We start from the raw sequence: 19674 nt of genomic DNA on the forward strand, positions 1-19674 counted from the left end.
GGAACTTGTTTGACCCCCCAAGCCCTTTTATTTGATGGCTATTCCCCTACCCCTCATAGAGATCTTAGGGAGAGAAAGGGTAATGGGGAAGGACAAATCAAGTAGAAAATCTGACGTCCTAGTGGACTACAACATGAAATGGGCCCTCAGGGTTTGAGAAATTAGAAAAGACCTTCCTCTCCCTTGAACAGAACACGGCTGGGGGCTGGATGCGGTGACCCCCTTGAGGGCCATCTCTGAGAATCCCAGTCCCTCACTGCTTCAGGGAATCATGAGAAAGTGCACACCAATCCCCAGCTCCAGACCCTGGGTGTCCCCTTCCTGTCTTGGGAAGTTGGGGGCAGTGAGCTGGTGACACAGCTACCCAGTAGCACCTTGTCCTTGACACTAAGTTTATCTGGAACGGGCAGAGCCTTAGTGACAACTGGGGAGGGAGACGTGAGGGAGGGGATCTGAGCCACCAGTGTGGAGGAGGCAAGGCAGGCAGGAGTGGGAGGTTCCTGAAGCCTGAAGAGGTTAGTAGGTGAGGTCTGGGGGATGACAGGAGGATTCTCTGAGGTCAATGGGGAGAGTTATGGGATAGGATAGCTGGGGAGAATCTGGGATTAGTGTCAGGACGCAGGAGGGTTGGAGAGAGGCCTGGGCTTGGGGTCAGCTGGAGAAGCCCGGCATATCAGCAGGAGGGGTCTGGGTTTGGGTGGGAAAGGCATTAATGGGAAGTTTGGGAGTCAGTGGGAGGCAGTTGGAGTGCCATCAAGGGGTCAGCGGGCAGGGGAATGGTCAGCAGGAAGCTGCTGTTCATTGAGGGCTGACGAGTCAGAGGGCAAGGGCATTGGGCCAGGCTTGGGGACCCTGACCACAAGCTCCATGGGCTCCCGAGCCTTGTTTCGATAAGCCCGGCGGATGGTATCTACCGCCCGCTGGTGCGTCACCTGCTCCAGGCTCTCTCCATCCACGGCCACAAGCTCGAAGCCAGCCTGGGGTGGGGGTGGGAGAATCACAGACCTCCCTCCTCAGGTCAACCCCACCCCACCCCGCAACCTCTCACCTCCATCAGCTGGGACACTGCTCCCCAACTGGGCGGAGGGGATGGACAATGGGACTTCTGTGCCTGGAGCCCAATGGGGGCAGGGTGGGGCACAGACAATGGCCTTTTGTTCCTTGGGGCTAGGGGTGGAACAGGATGGGCCACCCTCAGGCCCAGGCTGGCATGAAGGCACAGATTTTTCCCTAGGTCTGCTCAACCTGCAGGTTAACCCCCTGCTCCAAGCCTCCTCCCATGACCTGGTCTACACATGTCTGGCTGGAAGATGGGCATGCACTGGTCCTGCCCTCTGCCAGAATTCAGATCTGGGCCTAAAGAGGGGGCCTGGGTGCCCTTCACCCACCTGAAGGGCCCCGCTGAGGAAGGCAGCGCCCCCGGGGAAGATCTTTTCTATCTTCACCATGGGTTGTACCTTGGACTCAATGCCCCCAGAAATGCTGATGCCTAGTGAGAGGGAGAAACACTGGGTGACAGTGCAGCCACACCACTAAAGCCTAGAGCTCCCTGGAGAACCCAGGACCCATCCCCAAATAGAGAGCCCCCCAAGCCAATCCCCAGATCCTACTACTGCTCCATCCTCAACTCACTCTAATCCTAAGCCTCCCAAATTTAGACCTTCCCAACTGTACCCTGATTCTTTCCCCAAGTCACACCCCAAAACCAAGCCCACCAACCGCACCCACACCCGAGCCCCCACCCCCCACCAGGCCCAGTCCTGCCAGGACTCACCCAAGGACTGTTTCATCTTAGACAGCGTGACAGTCCTCAGCTCCCCACTGGGGACCTTCATGGCTGTCTCCTCAGCTGTCCTGCCAGCTCCATTCTCAGAGGGCTCTTGACTGCCCCCTGCCTTGGCCACCTGCCCATCCATAGGTCGTGGCAGAGGGGGCCTGGCTTTCCGAGGCTTGTGGTAGCGCCCATTGGCTGTGCTGGGAGTGGGGATGGGTGCTGGGGATGGGGAACGCCTGCGGCTGGGGGACTTGCCTTGGCTCCGGCCCCGGCTGCGGCTGCGGCTGCGGCTCTGGGCTGGGCCCTGGCTCCCGCTCTGCCGAGGGTCCTCTAGGGTCAACGGTTCAGTCAGCAGCCAGTTAGGCCTCGGGGGCCGAGGAGCCACGGGAGGTGGCTGAGGAGGGGGTGTGCAGGCGTTTCGGCGTGGGGCGAAGGCATCTACTGGCACGTCTTGGAGACGGGGGATTCCTTTATGAGGGTGGCAGGAGGCAGAGGCACCCAGGGAGACCTGGAGGCCCCCCAGCCGCTCCCTCAGCTCCCCATCATCTTCCTCTTCTGAGAAGTCATTCACAGGAAGCAGGTAGAAGCCGCCACGACTGTCTGGGGAAGAGGGCCAAGGTCAGGCTGCCCTCTCCTCAACAGCCCAAACTGCCTGGCCAGAGCCCGGTCCTCACTGCGTGGGTGTAAGGAGACCTGGGTGTGCTCAGGCTCTGATGGCAGTGTGTCCCACAGTGAGGGACACTGCCCCAGTTCTATTGCAAAAGTATTTTAATACTTTCTATTGGAATAGTTACAGTTTTATTTTATCATGTTTGAGTAAAAATATGACTCCCACACCAAGCTGGTAATTTCTCAGAGATTATTTCATAGAATGAAATGATTTAACAAGTGAGTGGGTTTTAAAACCAATTAGTAAGTAAATAATAGTACAGATGGTTAGTGGACGTGATAAAAATGGTCCTGGGAGATGAGGGATTCCCTTCAGGGAACCACACCACACGTATCTCTGAAGCCATGAAGTCCTATGTGGGAACAGGGATGGAACGCCCATTCTCCCTCCCCGAGTCCCCCTGGGGTGTGCCCCCTCCCTGCGCTCTGGAACTCTGACTGACCAGGCACGGGGGTGATGAGGTGACGCTTGGGTAGTGTGTCTTGTCGGGTTGGTCTCAAGGCAGGAGGCCGAACTGGTTGGAGAGGAGAGCAGGTTAGAAACAAGGCTCCCTGAGGGACACAGCTGAAAGGGCCCAGGCATCTCTGCCCCTCTCCCCTGGGAGGCCCCTGCCTCCAGCCCCACCTGGGGCTCAGGAGCCTCAGTCCTGCCCCCTGGCTGCTGACCTGCCTGACTCTTGAGGGCCTCAAAAGCCTCCAGCTCCACAGGCATCACCATGCTGTCGAAGCGACCCAAGTCTGTGGGGGCCACCACACTCCTGGGGGAGGGTAAGAGATGAGGTGTGGGCAGGGCTCAGTTCCAGGGAGGCCTGGAGGGGCTTCAACCCTGGAGCGGTTAGGGGAGGTATCGGGGGTCCCCTCCCTGCCCCCAAGCCCTCCCCACCTGATGTCCCTCAGCAGCAGCAGCTTGGCGGGCCTGTCCAGAATGGCCAGCAGGGGCCTCACTAGGTCCTCCACGCCGCCCTCATGCACGTACTGCAGAGAGAGGTACCACAGGTCAGATAGCAGCAGGGGCCTCCAGAGCCCGGTGAGGGGGCATGCGGGGGTCCCCATGTTTAGGAAAGGTTCTTCCCCAGGCCCGGGCTGTCCACAGGATTGTCTTACTTGGTGACTGGGTGGAACGTGCAATAATAATGACAGAGCGGTAACAGCAACACCAGTAACAGCTTTGGGCCTTTTTCTAGGCCTTTTACACATGGTCTCCCACTTTGAGAGGTGACATCAGTTATTCTTGTTTTACAGATGAGGGAACTGAGGCTCAGAGAGGACTTTGCCCCAGGCCACACAGATGAGGAAGTGTGAAGAGAGACTGAAAGTTGAGAAATCTGGCTCCTGCCTACTACTGTACCGGAAAAGGATATGCAGGGAGTGGACTCTCCTCCCCACCCCCACCTCCCAGGCTGAAGGAAGGAATTTGAGCCAAAGGCTAGGCTGTGTGCCTGGCTGTCCCAGCTTGTGTCTGCATACAGACCGACAAATTAGGCTTTGTTCAAGGCTGGAATGGGGACTTTGGGGAAGGGGTGGCCCTATAGAAAGCCTCTCCAGTCTTTAGACAGGGTAGTGGAGGCATTTCTGCCTGGCACTGCCCGGATGCCTCCAGCCACACCCCACCGTCGCAACTTGGATAGCACACTGCCCCCTAGTGCCACAAGGGACACACACAGAGCATCCCTGGCAAGCACAGGACACTGGCAAACAGCACATCCTGGTGGCCAGAGTGAGACATTCGTAAATAGCTGGAAATCAAACGTGTGTGCGGCCCTAAACCACACACAAAGTTGCAGGGACTCACATACACGTACCAACACACCCCCTTTTGTCTGTAGCGAGATACACGTAATGGCAGAGAACCAGTCACATATGTGCACACCCTTCAAGTCCACAATCCTGCGTTCAGCATCCACTAAGTGCTGGGTCCTGTCCTGGGCAGTAGGGGCACAACGACAAAGAGCCACAAGCCCAGTAAACTACAAACCACTGGCGACGACCCAGAGGGAGTCTCAGAGGAGGGTGGGAAGATCAGAGTAAGCTTCACGGAAGTGGTGGCATTTACACTGACTCTTACGGATAAATGAAAGGAATATGAGAAAGTTGAGAAGAAAGGGTGGTATGGAGTAATGTGTTCATAGAGTTTAACTGGGCTTCCCCTATGGCTCAGTGGGTAAAAAATCCACCTGCAATGCTGAAAACGCAAGACATGGGGGTTTGATCCCTGGGTTAGGAAGATCCCCTGGAGGAGGGCATGGCAACCCACTCCAGTATTCTTGTCTGGAGAATCCCCATGGACAGAGGACACACACCCATGCACACAGGGTACATGAAGGGGCCTCCGTATAGGCTGTGCGGGTTGTGACTACAGTGCAGGTGGTGCTCCTAGAGTTGTGCGATCGTAACCTGTATCAACCAGGTTACATGTTATACCGGGGGAAGATGAAATGGTGACCATGGGAAAGCAGAGGTTAGTGAGCTGGGGAGTCAAATCAGGGAGTGCCTTGAATGTGAGGATAAGGAACTTGTACTCTATTCTGCCAAAGACAAGAGACTGCAAGGGGGTTGGGGGAGTTTGTAAAGTGATCAGAGAGGTAGTTTATAATGCCTGGTCAGGAGGCTGTGGGGAGATGGCTCAGAGTGGGAGCTAGAAGGGAGGCTTGGGGTTCAGGACCACACATCTAAGGGAGCTTTACTAATCATTCCAGCCAGGACACTACCCCGAAGGTCTGATCTATTGGTGTGGGTGGGGCTTGGGTCAGACTGGGGTGGTGGGCATTGCTCCCTAGGTGCTACGGGCTCTGGAACAGGCCTTCCTGGTCAGGGCACGGTGGGAGGAGCAGAGAGATGGGGGAACAGCATCCAAAGAAACTGACACAGAGCTCCACCTGGTGGCCAGAGCCTAGAGTCGCAGGCTTACAAAGACGGTACACTCAGCCCCACTTGGCACTCTAAGCTGAGCATGACACTCAAGTGAATTTAGCCCAGAGGCCTTTAGCTGCCCCCAACATGCATCTCCATATGTAGCTCTGATGTAAATCAAGCATTGGGAAAAGGATGCATGAATTATTGTGCCTCAGTTTCCAGGTGACATGCACACAGATACAATCATACAGTGCTGTTGTTTAGTCCCTAAGTCTCGACTCTTTGCAACCCCATGGAGTGTAGCCCGCCATGCTCCTCTGTCCTGGGGATTTCCCAGCAAGAACACTGGAGTGGGCTGCCATTTCCTTCTCTGGGGGATCTTCCTGACCCAGGGATCTAACCTGTGTCTCCTGCATTGGCAGCTGGGTTCTTCACCACTGAGCCAACAGGGAAGCCCAAATCATACAGTTAAGTCAACACAAACCCAGATAAACAAAGGTACACATCACACAGACATAACACAGCCCCACCCTGACCAAGGTGAGGGAGTGGGGGGAACCACAAACAATTTCCTGAAACTCTTCAGTTTGCCCTGGTACAGAGGATCACGCATGCACTGATGCAGATGCAGTATAGGGAACCCATGACAGGAAACCTGGGGCTTCTTGAGACAGAAGGATAGGAGAGGGACTTCCAGTTCTCCTGGAGGGGGTGACCTGTGCCTCCTACAGTCTCCCCAACATTCAGGCTACAAAGACTCCCTCAAATCTACCCTCGACCCTACTGTGGGAACCTCTGCTTCTGTCTGAAGTGGAAAGGACTGCTCACTTTGGCAGCACATATACTGAAGTGGAAAGGAACAGTGAGGAACAGTGTAGATGTTGAGGGAGGCTTGGGGTATGTTGGGAGAACAAAAGATTACTTACTTGGGTAACAGGGGAGAGGCCAGGACTGATGGCTGACCCAGTAGTGAAAGGAGGCATGAGCTGGGGAAGGCTGAAGTTTAGAAGAGAACAGAAAACAGAGCAGGTGACTGCAGGGACTCAGGTCGCAAACTCACCTATCTGGTCTGGCTTCTTCTCTTCTCAGCTTAAATATTACCTCCTCTGGGAGGCCCTGGCAGACCACACCATCTAGTTTGTGCCTCAGGTTATTTTCTCACGTCCTTTTCCCTCATAGTACTTCACATGATTTGTCTCTATGGGTGCTTAGGTTCTAGCTACTATCTATCTTTCCTTCCTTTCTGTGAGCTCAGTGTGTGTGTCCATGTGTCTGTGTGCACTCTTGAGCAACCACATCACAGGGGTGACTTCTGCTTTCCTTACCACTGGGCTCACAGCATTAAGCCCAGATACTGGCCAGCAGATAGTGGCCTGAATGAGTGAGGGGTTGGGTGACTGAGTGACCAAGTACTGGGGCTGAGAGTGGGCTGGAGGCTCACCCGGGAGCAGTGGCGGGTGACAGCCAGCACCTCGTCATCAGTCAGCAGTCGCCGGGCCAGGTCCTGAATTAGGGGCCGACGGCTCTCCCAGGCCTGCACCTGCTCATCCACATTGGGCAGGTGGCTGGAGGGGCTCCCAGACCTGGCAGAGAGCAGAGCCCGGCCCCTCTCCCAGTCTGCAGGGCAGGAGCAAAAGGATACAGTGAAGGAGCCAGGAGCCATCAGAAGCCAAGGCAGGGGCTCCCCTCAGTGGGGTCAGACTCCAGAATAGACTGGCTAAGTGTCCCAGGTTCCCCCGGTGGAATCCCAGCCTATCCCAGATGCTCCCCACCATGGTCTCCCACAGCAATTTGTCCATCACTGGAATTCCAATTCAGGCCCTTCAGCCCCCATCCCAGACCCCTAGCCCAGTCTGCTCCTTAGTTGAGCCCTGGTCCAGAGCCCCTGGGCTCCCTGAACATGTACTGTCATACCAGTCTGTCCACATTGGAGACCTAGCAAGGCCTCCTCCGTCATCTCCCCAATAATCTGTCTTTGGAAGTCCCAGCTTAAGCTCCTAGTCCTCAAAATGCACCCCAATATCTATCTGTAACCCTATATTCCTAGAAAGCATAGTCCAATTCTTTTAGTTGCCCCTAATGTGCACCTCTCAATCTGTCTGATACTCCATGCTTGACCACGAGTTTAGCCCAAAGTCCCTTAGCACCCCCAACATGCACCCCATCTGCAGCTCTATTGTAGACCAGGCTCAGAAGTGGGAAGCAAGCATTACCGCGTCTCAGCCTCCAGGTGACAAACTTCTGCACGGGCCCCACTCCCCCTGCTAAGAAGAAGAAAGAGGCTCAGTTATAGCCCTGGTCTCCCAGCTGAAAATGGGGGTTGGGGGCTCAGAACTGGCTGGATCATGGGCTGGAATGGAGAGTTCAAGGCTGGAATGTGGTGGGACTAGGAAGCAAGAGGCCAGGCTATTGAGGCAGGTCTTGAAGACCAAGGTCAGGCTAGGAGCTTCATTCACAGACAGTGGGGAGTCAGTGAAGGCTTTGGATCAAGAGAGGGCCTAGTCTGGGCTCTGCTCATAGAAGTCCATTGGGAAGCAAATGAATGGATGGAAGAATCCCAAGGGCAAATCACCTACCTTCAGGGCACAGAGAGAAAAAGAGGAGCCTTGGAAGGAGGGAGAGGAGCAGCCAGAGAAGTGGGGAGAGAACCAGGAGAGAGAAGGGCCTTGGGGGCTGTGAGAAGAGAGATGAGTTTAGGGAGGGGATTAGGCTGCCCTGATTTGAAGGGATTGTCTCTCCCATGAGTCCCAGGGAGGGGCAGGGCCCAGCCCCTCTTTGCCTACCCAACATTCATTCTCCTTTCTAGAAACGGCACCCTGATTTCACCAGGGGACCCATCCCATCCCCCACCCCCAGCATTCTCAGTCTCTGTACTCCAGGGTGGACACATGACCCAGGATGGCCAATGAGAGCACCCCCCCTCTCTCTCTCAGGTCACAAGCGATGTGTCGGGCATGTGATCCCAGCTAGGCCAACCAGAGCCTGGGACATCATCTGAAACTATTTAAGGAGAGGCTCTTTCTCCTGGGTTGCTAAGCAACAGTGGCCTTCTTACCTTTAAGTGGCAAAGCCAGCAAGATGATGAAGACACACCACGGGAAAGAGGAAGCAAAAGATGAAGAGTACAGATGGCTGAGGAGACTGTTTAAACCTTTAGACCCAGTTTGCATCCATAGCTGAGCCAAGAAGTGCTTTTTAAAGCTAGCTTGAATTAAGTTTTTCTCACAGATAATCCCAAGAGTCTCAACTCATCCACTTTTGGTCCAGCCTTTGAATCTCACCAGAGAGATGAGATGCCCTCTGGAAGGGTCCTCAGGAAGCCTTTGACATGAGTGAAACCTGTCTAGGCCTTCCTGCCTGGGCCTTGGTCTAGAAATGGCCTTGCTCTAGGTGGTTCTAGAACTGGCTAGAGCCTGTGGAGCTCTGGCCAGGGGAGGTGAAGCCAAATGCTCTAAGAAAGAAGTGTCCTGCCTCCCAAGAGCACCAAGAGCATGGGAATCTGACCCAAGGTTTTCTTGTCTGTGCTGTGACTCCTCTCAGTTTTCCCTTCTGTAAAATGGGAATATGAGGCAGTACAACAAGGACCACTACATATTCTGAGCACCTACTGTATGTCAGACCATGGACTAAGTGATTAACATACACTGATTCACTGATTCATCATTATTCCCAAAGAAATAGTATTGTGTGTGTGTGTGCTAAGTCGCTTCAGTTGTGTTGGACTCTTTGCAACCCTATGGACCGTAGACCACCAGGTTCCTCTGTCAATGGGATTTCCCAGGCAAGAATACTGGAGTGGGTTGCCATTTTCTTTTCCGGGGGATCTTCCCAACCCAGGGATCGAACCCATGTCTCCTGCATTGGCAGGCAGGTTCTTTACCACTAGCACCAACAGGTATTATTACTCCTGTTTTACTCATGTGGTTCGCAGGGGAAGGTGGTGGCTCACAGCTGGGATGAGGCAGTGTGGGATTTAAACTCAGAGCTGCAGAATATCAAGTCGACTTTTCCTCTGTCCTCCCATCTGACCCGCCCGGTACCTACCTTTCTCCAGGTCCAGGCGAGGGCGGGGCTTGGCTGGGCTCCTGCTGTCCATTGTCCAGGCCTCTCTGTGCCCATCCCCTGCCAGCCGCCCCTGCCGCCCTCCCTTGAAGAAGAGGTTCATCAGAGTCTTGGAGCGCTGCAGGGCCCCCTTCTCCCCAGGGGACCCTGACTTCTCCTTCCTCCGCTGCTTCTTCTCCTCTGCAGACATGAGGGAGGGGTGGGCAGAAAGGAAGGACTAGGGGCAGGGGTGTGGGGAGGGGCAGAGAGAAGGGAGAGTTGGGGGCAGACAGGGTCTGCAGCCATGTGGGGAGGTGGGGATGAAGATGGGGGTGGGGTTCCTCTTCCAACTTCTCACCCCTTCCCCACCCACAGCTCCAACTATGTGAGGATTGTGTGTGTGTGTGTGTGTGTGTGTGTGTGTGTGTGTGTGTGCTCATGGACAGGTCTGGGAGCCCAAGGATGGAGGGTCTAGGTTAGGGCTGGTTTGGGGCCCAGGACTAGTTTAAAATGGAACCCAAAGCAGGATCTGAGTGTGTTCTGGAGCTCTGGTTAGGGCAAAGCCTGGTGTGAAGGAAAGTTTGGGGCCCAGGACAGGGTGCAAGACAGATTTTGGACCCAGAGCTTTTGGGGGGGAGCAACAGCCACCTGTCCCTCACGTACCCCACAAGGTCAGGTGGCTCTGGGAGCGGGTGATGGGGGGCCGGGGTCGGCTGAGGGCCAGCAACAGAGCAGTCTTGGGGGACTCAGAGAGTGCAGAGTCAAGGTGCCGGGTGGGTGGCGGGCCGTCGGAACGGATGGCGGTGTCCCTCAGGATGACCGTGGGCCGCACGCTGCACCAGGTCTCCACGAGGCTCCCCGCGTCAGGCTCCGTCTGCATGGCTGTGTCCGCCCGCCCCCAGCCCGGGCCCCAGCTGCCGGGCTCCTCAGGCCCCAGGCAGACATCCATGCGGTCCGAGGGCAGGGAGCCCTCAGCCGAGCTGTAGGGGGCACTGGAGGTGAAGGAGGAGACGCTGGAGCTGCTCTCTGAGGTGGGGGACAGCTGCTGCAGCACCCCGTTGCTCACTGTGGGCGGTGGGGAGGGCAGGGGCATCTCAGAGGTCTGGCCAGGTGGCTCTGGGGCCCTGCCGGGGCTGCAGACCACTCGTGGGCTTGGAGGGGGAGTGCTGGGCAGCAGCAAGGTTGTGAGCAGAGGGTCTTGGGAACCAGCCACTACTCAGCAGTCCTGCTAACTGATTGTGGGACCTTAGGCAAGGCACTTCTCCAACCACCCCTGGACTTGCCCCTGGGAGAGCCTGGATCAGAACCTGCAACTTCTTAGAGGGGAGCCCAGAGACAGCAGTCCTGAGGAGATTTTGGTGCCCCTCCCATTCATTCTTCAGAGATCCCAGTCCCACTTAAGGGCCCTTCCCCTCCAGCCTCGGAAGCTGGTCACTTACGCCGGTCCAGCCAACAGTACTCAGAGACCATCTCCTTGTAGGCGGGGTACCGGCCGGTCTCCTGGGGAGGGTATGGTGGGGATAGGAGTGCAGAGGGGCGTGAGTGAGCACAGAGTGGGAAGGGAGGGTAGGAATACAGGAGCAATGGGATAGGAGTCAACTTTTCAACCCAATTACTCTGCTCTGAGCTCATCATACTCCAGCCACACCAGCCGCTTCATTTCTGAATGTGCCAAGTTCCTCTATGCTTCAGGGCCTTTGCACGGGCTGTGTCTTCTGCCTGAATTCTCTTCCTTCAGTTCATCTTATGGCCAGCTCTTCAGGCGTCTCCTCCTTAGATCCCCCTGGCTAAAAGGGCCTTCCCAGATTACCCCATCCCACCTCTCCATCAATTTCCTTACAACAGCCGTCACAATCCACATGCATCTAGTCTGTCTGTTTCCCTCCAGCAGCAGAGACCTTGTCTATCTTTTTCAGTGTTGTCACCCAGTACCTGGTATAATGGCTGTCATATAGTAGGTACTCAAAAGAATTGAATGAACGAATGAGGGCAGAGTGGGAGAAGAGGAATGTTTGGGATAATTTGAGAGGAAGGAAAGGGACAAACGGAATGCGTGAGAGGTGGGAAATAGAGGTGGTGGGAGGATAGCAGAGGAGGTACTGAATGGTGAGAGGGATGAAGGCTCGGAAAGGAGAGGACCAGGGCAGGGGCCAGGGCTGGGGGCTGGAGAGAGGGAGACATCACCTCCTATGGAAGCCAGGGTGAGAAGGACTTGATCCTTAGGCAAGTGTGAGACCCACATGAATAATGAATTCAGGTACCTCCCCTGAAATCCAATCTCTGTCCTGCCCTGTGCCCTAGGACACCCACCATCCAGGTCCTGGTCCTACCACGTGCCCTTCTGGGCAGGACATTTTTTCCTTACCCTCCAAGACCTTCACCACTCATACAAAGGGGCACTGACCACTGCATCTGGGGAGGGGGGTGGCGGGCAGGGCTGAAACCAGGTCCTGCTCCTGATCAGCTGAGTAACTGACTGTGATTCCTGAGTTACTTTGCCTTTCTGAGCCTCAGTTCCTTCTTCTGTGAAGAGAGATGAGGACAATGCCTGCCCTGCCTCTCAGGAGGCTGTGGAAAGTCATAAGTCACAAAGCAATGGGCAGCATTAAGTGCTAGACTGGTCTGGGAAGTCCTTCCTAGAGTCCGGCCTCTCCCTGACTCCCACAGTCCTGCCCACCTTCACGGTCAGCATGATGTGCGTCTGACCCTTCAGCACCTCCACGGCCTGGCTGTGGCTGATGTCGTCGAACCTGACTCCATTGGCCGCCAGGACCTGGTCTCCCACCTTGATGCCGTTCTCCTCGGCCAGTCCACCGTGGTCCACTCTGGGGTCAGGAAAGGGGTGATCTGATGCCTTCCCTCATCCACCCATTCCAGACTCTTCACTTGAACACAGGGATGACCTGGTTAAACTCCTTGACCCTCCTCCTGGTGAGCCCCGGCCCCCTCCAGATCCTATCCCTAACCTAGGTCGCTGGGACATGCCTTTGGCCAGGACCCACTTGCTGATGCATCCCCAGGTCCCAGCCCGACTCCGTTTCATCCCCTGCCTCAGTCTCACTTGGACACATAGATGCCCAGGCCAAATTCCTTGCCCCCGCGGATGTTGAAGCCCAGGCAGAAGTCATCGGAGGTTGTGTAGAGGTGGACAATGCGCCGTGCACCGTCCTCTGAGCTGCTTTCGGAGGGTGTTGAGCTGCACTTTTCTACCACCAGTCGCCGATTGACTACATCCACCCTGGACAATCACACGGGGCCCTCAGCCTGGATCCCCATCCACCACCACCCACCCCTCTCCTCCCAGAAGCCAAGACAATTGCACGGGAAAGGAGAAGTTGCTTTGGGGGGCCTGAGATCTTCACCAGGACATAGATTTCATCAAGTTAGGGAAACCACGGAAATCTTACTTTATTGAGCAGCTCTAACTGCCAAGCTGCATTTTACATCCTACCCAGGCCCAGGAGGGAGAGATACTATATTGTCAGGCCTGCAGCAGCAGCAGCTTGGGCTTCCCAGGTGGCACTTGTGGTAAAGAACCTGCCTGTCAATGCAGGAGACATAAGAGATGCAGGTTCGATCCCTGGGTTGGGAAGATCCCCTGAAGGAGGGCATGGCAACCCACTCCAGTATTCTTGCCTGGAGAATCCCATGGACAGAGAAGCCTGGCAAGCTGTGGTCCATGGGGTGGCAAAGAGTCAGACACGACTGAAGTGACTTAGCAGGCACACACGAAACTGCCAGGCTCCATTTTAAATCCTCCCTGGGTCTGGGAGAGAGATACTGCCCTGTCTCCAGGTCTGCAGCAGCAACAGCATAGAGGGGAAGGGTCACTGGGGCCTGAGACAGCAGTGTTGGGAGGAGGGCTGGGGGAAAGACACAGCCTTTTCTTATTTCAAGGTCAGGCCATTAGATCCCTGTGTTTCCAGTACCAGGGGATGGGAAGAGCAGAAGCCCTGGGCTCTGGGTCTCTCCCACCATGGCTCTGGGTGGTGGTGCTGGGCTGGGGGGTAGAGGCCAGGCCTGCTCACCATGTAGTCTTCTCCTTGGAGAACTTGATGCCCGGCACACGGCCCATGCGTCTCACCATCATATGTAGGCGGCTGCTTCCCGTCAGCACCTTCACAGCGCTGCCCATTGTGGTGCTCTCCAGGCTCAGCCCGTTCACCTCGGTAATCTTGTCCCCCACGCACAAGCCAGCCCGCTCTGTATGAGGGGAGAGGGTGGTGGGCAGGGGCCCCTGGGGAGAAGTCCCCCAGGTTGAGGCTGAGTCTCTCCCATCCCTGAAGCTCCCTGGGATACAGCTTCTTCAGTGAGATTGGGATCCCCAGGTAGGGTCTGAGTATCAGCCCATCGGACCAAGGATCTATTCATTAGCCCCTTTCATCTCCCCACTGGATCAGCCCCTCCAAAATTGAGGGTCCTCTCCTCTCATCCCTGCCAACAGCATCTCCACATACCACCGAAGTGGGGGGTCGCATCCTAAGCCAGGATTTCACCCCTGGGGTCCCACTCACCTGCACTGCTCCCCTCCTCCACCTTGCTGACGAAGATGCCCAGGCCGTGCTCAGAGCCGCCCCGCACACTGAACCCCAGCCTCCCAGCTGAACTCTTCTCCACTCGAACTGCATGGATGATGTCACTTTCATCGCTGTTGGCTGATGGGGGTGGGGACACAGGCATGACTCCCCTGCTCATTCTGGGCACAGAGGGTCCCTGAGTCCCCTAACTTGGGGCCTGCAAAGGCTGGGTTGCTGGGCACAGCCACCCAGGACCCAAAATGTGGGCATAGGCAGCTAATTTCTGAGTCCTCTCTGGGTGATTTTGAGATCATGGCAGGAAGGGTATGGGAGCCGGCAGGACAGGACTTCATGCTAGAATACACTGTTTTCCTTCCCTTATATTGTAGGGGTGTGTGTGTGTGTGTGTGTAATCATTACTAAACTTCCCATACCCCCTGGGACAGGCCAAATTCTAAAAAACCCTGCCACTCAGAGTCAGATGGATGAAAAAGATTCCATTCTATGAGGCACAGTCGAGGGAATCCGGGCTCTCTGGCTTACAGCAGAGACAAGCCTATCTTCAAATAGTTGAAGAACTATTCTATAAAAGGCACTAGATATTTTTGTCTGTGTAACCCCTAGGGCAGAACCAAGCCCACACAGTGGAGTTATATGGGGATTTAATAAGGGAAAACTTTCTCTAAAACCTTTAGCTGGCAGACAATGGGATGAATTTTCCATGAAAGATAGTGAATTCCTCATTATTTGGAGGCATACAAGTTGATAGTAAATCCCTGTCTGGGATGTTGTGGAAGGATCCCTGAGGCTCTTTTTACCTTGTAGACTCTGTGATTCTGGAGGTGAGGATTCTAGGAGCTATTTGACTACACGAGGAGAGAAACCCAAAACACCATCATGCCTTAGTATGCGCCTAGAGCACAGAAGTGGTTCCCTCCATCAGTGACAGGGAAAGTCAGGAGGGGAACTTTAGGGACCAGGACTATCAGGGAAGGCTTCTTGGAAGGTGGGATTTGGGTGGGTGGAGGGAAAGGGGAAGGCACTGATGAAGGGATGGAGTGAGCAAAGGCGCAGAGGTGGTCTTCTGGTTAGAGAAGAGTGAGAGGACTGGAGGGTAACTTGGGTCCCAGGTGGGAAGGTGAGAGTTCTTGGGTAAGGCTTACTCAGAGGTGTTTGAGAGGGGAAATCTCTCTCTCTCTCTCTCTCTCTCTTTCACACACACACACACACACACCCACTTGATCTAAGAGAAATCAAGTTCCAGTGCATGAGCAGAGTGGCTCTGGAAGAAACCCCCAAGGGCAGCCTGTAGGCAGGGACAGTGCAGGACAGAGGCATGAGAGGCACTGGGGCTTCCTAGCTGATTCTATCTGCACAGGTCCCAGGACGTTCTCAGCCCAGACAAGGAGACTTTTGCTCTCCTGCCCTCCAATGCTCTTTCTCCTCATTCCCTCCCAGAGAGTCAGCTCCCTGGGCCAGGGGGGATGTCAAAATCTGGGTTTTGAGTCTAGGAGCTTGGAGCCCCTGAGGAAGGAAGCTTCTCTACCTCCAGTGCCCTAGCGCTGCCAACAGGCATCTCTCCAGATACCCAGCAGCCTCACTATCTCCTCACTTTCACCTCTGTGTCCTTTAATCCATTCTATACACAGTCATGCCTTTGCCCTGATTAAAAACCTCAATGCATGTCCCTGCTTCTAGAAGGAGTTCCACATTCCTTCCATGCCCAGTAAGGCCCTCCCTGGTTTCCCTCTGCCCACCTCTCTACACTTACCCCTGGCTACCCTCCCTGGCCTCATGACCTTGGGCCACACTGACCTTCTCCCTGTTCCTCTCACCAGCCAGTCCTTTCAGTGTTCCCTCTGCCTGGGGTGCTCTTGCCCAGACCTTCGTAAAGCCACCTCCTATTTCCTCTTCCTCCTGGCTCAGGTGCCACTTTCTCAGAGAAGACTTCCTGGGCGATCCTGCTGAAGAAAGGCCCCTCCCCCTCCTCCCAGGAAGTCTCAAAATTGATCTCAAAGCGAGCTCTCCAGATCAGCATCAGCAGCCCTTGGAAAGTTATTACACATGTGAATTTGGAGTTTTACCTCAGACTCACTGAATCAGATGCTCTGAGTGCGGGATCCAGTAATCTTTTCACAAGCCCCCAGGCAATTCTGATGTATTCTGAAGTTTGATAACCACTACTCTATCCTATCATCCAAATTAATACCTTTAAGATTATTACCATACTTTCTCATTATTTGCTCATTTGTAATATTATTTATTCTCACTCTCCTTTCACTGGACTATAAGCTCAATCATCGTAAAGTGAAAAAGTGAAGTCGCTCAGTCATGTCTAACTCTTTGTGAACCCAAGGACTATAGCCTATCAGGCTCCTCTATCCATGGAATTTTCCAGGCAAGAGTACTGGAGTGGGTTGCCATTTCCTTCTCCAGGGGATCTTCCTGACCCAGGGATCAAACCTGGGTCTCCCTCATTGCAGGCAGACACTTTGCCATCTGAGCCACCAGGGAAGCCCTCAATCATGGTGAAATGAAGTGAAGTGAATTCGCCCAGTTGTGTCCTACTCTTTGCAACCTCATGGACTGTAGCCTACGATGCTCCTCCGTTGATGGGATTTTCCAGGCAAGACTACTGGAGTGGGTTGCCATTTCCTTCTCCAGAGGATCTTCCTGACCCAGGGATTGAACCCGGGTCTCCCGCATTGTAGGCAGACACTTTACCATCTGAGCCACAAGGGAAGTCAATCATGGTAGGGACTTAGTAATCCTTTCCACCAAGGTATTCCCCAGTATGTTGCACAGTGGTTGATATTTGCTAAGTCTTTTAAAAAAATTATTTTGGCCACACTGCACAGTATGTGGGATCTTATTTCCTCAACTAGGGGTCAAACCCATGCCCTCTGCAGTGGCAACATGGAGTCTTAACCACTGGATCTCCAGGGAAGCCCCTGCTAAGCCTTTTTTTTTTGATGAATGAAATAATAAGCAGAATAATGAATAAATGAATGAGCTGGGAGAGTGAGAAGAGGGGCTGGTTGGGATTAAAGATAATGCCATTTCTCTGGGACCCAACGAGTTTGAGGAGCTGGTGGGAACTCTCGAGGACAATGTGGGTAGCAGTGTTCCCCTTTCTACTGTGTCTTCCTCATCAGTTATGTTAGGTCTCTGGAAGGGTCTAAATAATAACATATAAAATAACATGGGGGAGGGGCTCCAGCCTGTGGTGAGTTGGGAGATGTTAGTGCTCAGGTAGAGGGGACGATTCTGAGCTCACAGGCTCCCAACCCAGACAGACCAACTGGTTGACTGATGCCCCAGTCCTTCCATCATCGCTAAGGGAGGCTGCTCTCTTGACTGCACTGGGGCATGGGGTGAGGGAGAGAGCACTCATAGAACTGCTGGAAGAGGCTCTTCAGAGGGACAGTGTGCACAGGCCTTGCATCATCGTCGAGCATGGAGTGTGCGGGGGACAGGGAGGTATAGGTGTAATTCTAATACAACGGGATTTGCAGGGACTGTACTGCAGTGCCTCCCTTCTGCTCCTCCGTGTCTCCTAGTTCATCTGAGGACTCCAGCTCCATGTCCAGAATGATATACTGCCTTGCTGCTCACCTGAAAGTGAGGCCAGTATGGTGGATGAGCATGCTGAGCCACTGGTGTGGGAAAGCCTGCTCTCTGAGCAGAATATTCCACCCCTGCCCCTATGGCAGGGGATAGAGGGGGCCCAGTGGGGTCAGAGGGAAGAGCAGGGTCTGAAAAGTCCAGTCTGAGAGCCAGCCAGGGGAGCTCTGCTGACTGAGAGAGGAGGGGAGCTGGAGATACTTATCTGGTTCTGCTCAGGGAAAGCCCAGGCCCAGGGAGGCCCCCTCCCCTGCTGGTAGGCAAGGTCCTGCCTGGTTCACTGGCTTTTTGTCGCCTCACATCTGTCACTGCACTAGGCTGTCTCCTAAGTGCCCACCTGCCATATTCCACACTTACCATTTCAACCTCGCCTGTGATATCTCTACCTCACTACCAGCTGCTACCATGGCTCTGTCTCCAAGCCCTGCTACACTGGAAATTTCTGGAAGGTGAAAATTGAGACTTAGTTCTCTGTAGGTTCCCCTCAGGACCTAGTGAGAGCTGGTATAAGACAGGTGTGCCATGAAACAGCACTAAGCAACTGCCTAAGATTAGGTGTCCCCCTCCCTCAGGGCCCAGATCTGGGACTCCATGCTGACCCTTGACCCCTCCCCATTCTTTGGAGCATCTTCCAGTCTACCTCTGTCTCCATCCTCTGCACCTGAAGCCTTTAATTCTGTCTGTCCATCTGGACACTGACTGCCATAGCCCAGCCCAGAGCTGGGCACACAGAGGGCAGGCTGATGAAGAATGTCCTTCTCCATGCTTCTCCAAAAGTCATGCTCAAATGAGCCTGGAGAAAGGAAGAGTCCACAGGAGGGAGGGGGCCAATTTAATACTTGGCCTTGCTTACTTGGGGGTTAGCATACCACACACCCCTTCTTTGCCTCCATGCCCAGACCTCCCAGCTCTGACCTCTCCATAATCTTGCAACACTAAAAAGCCGGTCTGAAGATGAGAAAAGGATAGATGAGGAACAGTCTATGGGTTACCAGAGGCCCTCTCTCTCCCTGCATCCCTAGGACTCCCCCACCCACACTGGCTCTTCAACTACTTAAGCCTGCTGTCCCCTACCCACTCTGGTAGTTCCTGGCCCTGCCCCCACCTTCAATAGGGGAGTTGATGAGGATGACTCGGCCCATGGGCGATGAGGCTCGGATTCCGCGGGGGGGCCCATTCAGCAGCCGTTGCTTTCTCAGCAGGTATCGCGTTGCGGAGCCCGACTCGCTGCCTAGGTGGCCTCGGGAGGAGAGGGAGCTCAGAGAGCTGGAGCTCAGGTCTCCAAGACCCAGCGGGTCGAAGCCCACTGCAAATCCATGTGCCATGCTGGCTAGATTGGGGTGGCGCCCTGCAGGTCCGAAATGAACCTGCTGACCCTCGAGAGGAGGGCCCCCCACGCCTGGGGCTCCATGAGCCTTCTGTGCCAACCGGGGTCTCAAGGACTGGGAGCCCCAAACCTCTGCCGCTTCTCAGGAGTGTGTGCTCCAGGCCTGCACAAGGAGATCAGGGATTGGGGAAGGGGTGTAAATGCTGCCCCCCAGGACCCCCACCCCCTCCCCCCGGCTTGAGCATCCTGTTCAACCCTTAGGCCCCTCACCTCTCCCAGCTAGAGAACTGCCCATTTCAGGCACCATTGTGGACTTTGGAGCCATTTATACAACAAGCTGGGTGAGAACCTCTCTTTTACCCCTTGTTCCTGCTCTCAGCTGAGTCATCTATTCAGGTAGGTCTCCAGTCCTCAGTAGAGGCTGAGAGAGTGGAGGTGGGATTATTGCCAGTCCTTGGGCTGCAAGCACTGAGAGAGATTTGGGCCAGGACAGTTCACCGCACCACCTCTCCTGTATATGTGGGCTGGGGCCTCCAGGGACTTCAGAACCTGGGACAGCTGCAGCCAAGGGCCCCAGAGATCTCCAAGCCCCAGGCTGCAGTCTCCTCTGTCCCCCCTTCCCTTGGGTCTAAAGAGGTGCATGAACCTCTCCCAGCCTTGGGGACAGGACCTGCTGCTGAGAATCCCACAATATCCCACGCAAAACCTCGGGCCAAATCCCGCATAGCAGTTCCAGAATCCAGAATGCAGCAGCCCACCGCCGGGCTCCAACCTTCCCGTCCCCCCTCACCTGCTCGCGCTTGCGGCAGTCGCCGGCCTCGCCCGCCTGGTTGCGAGAGAAGAGCGCCTCGGCCTGGGAATCCCCGCCC

At 54.9% G+C, this 19674-nt stretch overlaps 1 protein-coding gene across 6 annotated transcripts; it reads right to left on the bottom strand.

Annotated features, from left to right (window-relative positions):
- Positions 1–14: 14 nt before the first annotated feature.
- PDZD7 (PDZ domain containing 7) lies at positions 15–19673 on the bottom strand. 6 transcript variants are annotated; one of them, XM_043925069.1, is made up of 17 exons: positions 19596–19673; positions 18584–18968; positions 13852–13992; positions 13366–13540; positions 12399–12575; positions 12015–12162; positions 10777–10837; positions 10001–10402; positions 9341–9538; positions 7510–7560; positions 6738–6913; positions 3327–3418; positions 3110–3201; positions 2887–2958; positions 1775–2374; positions 1389–1489; positions 15–977 (listed from the first exon to the last, which is right to left on the bottom strand). In XM_043925069.1, the coding sequence occupies exons 2-17, from the start codon at positions 18801–18803 to the stop codon at positions 762–764; spliced, it is 2922 nt and encodes a 973-aa protein (XP_043781004.1). In that variant the 5' UTR covers positions 18804–18968; positions 19596–19673; the 3' UTR covers positions 15–761. The 6 variants fall into 6 exon arrangements, 3 of the variants coding, with proteins under 3 accessions (XP_043781004.1, XP_043781006.1, XP_043781007.1); XM_043925071.1 differs by lacking the exon at positions 13852–13992; XM_043925072.1 differs by lacking the exons at positions 15–977; positions 1389–1489 and having other exon boundaries at positions 1853–2370.
- Between the last annotated feature and the right edge of the window lies 1 nt (position 19674).

Source organism: Cervus elaphus, chromosome 15 (assembly GCF_910594005.1).
Source record: "Cervus elaphus chromosome 15, mCerEla1.1, whole genome shotgun sequence".
Lineage (NCBI taxonomy): Eukaryota > Metazoa > Chordata > Mammalia > Artiodactyla > Cervidae > Cervus > Cervus elaphus.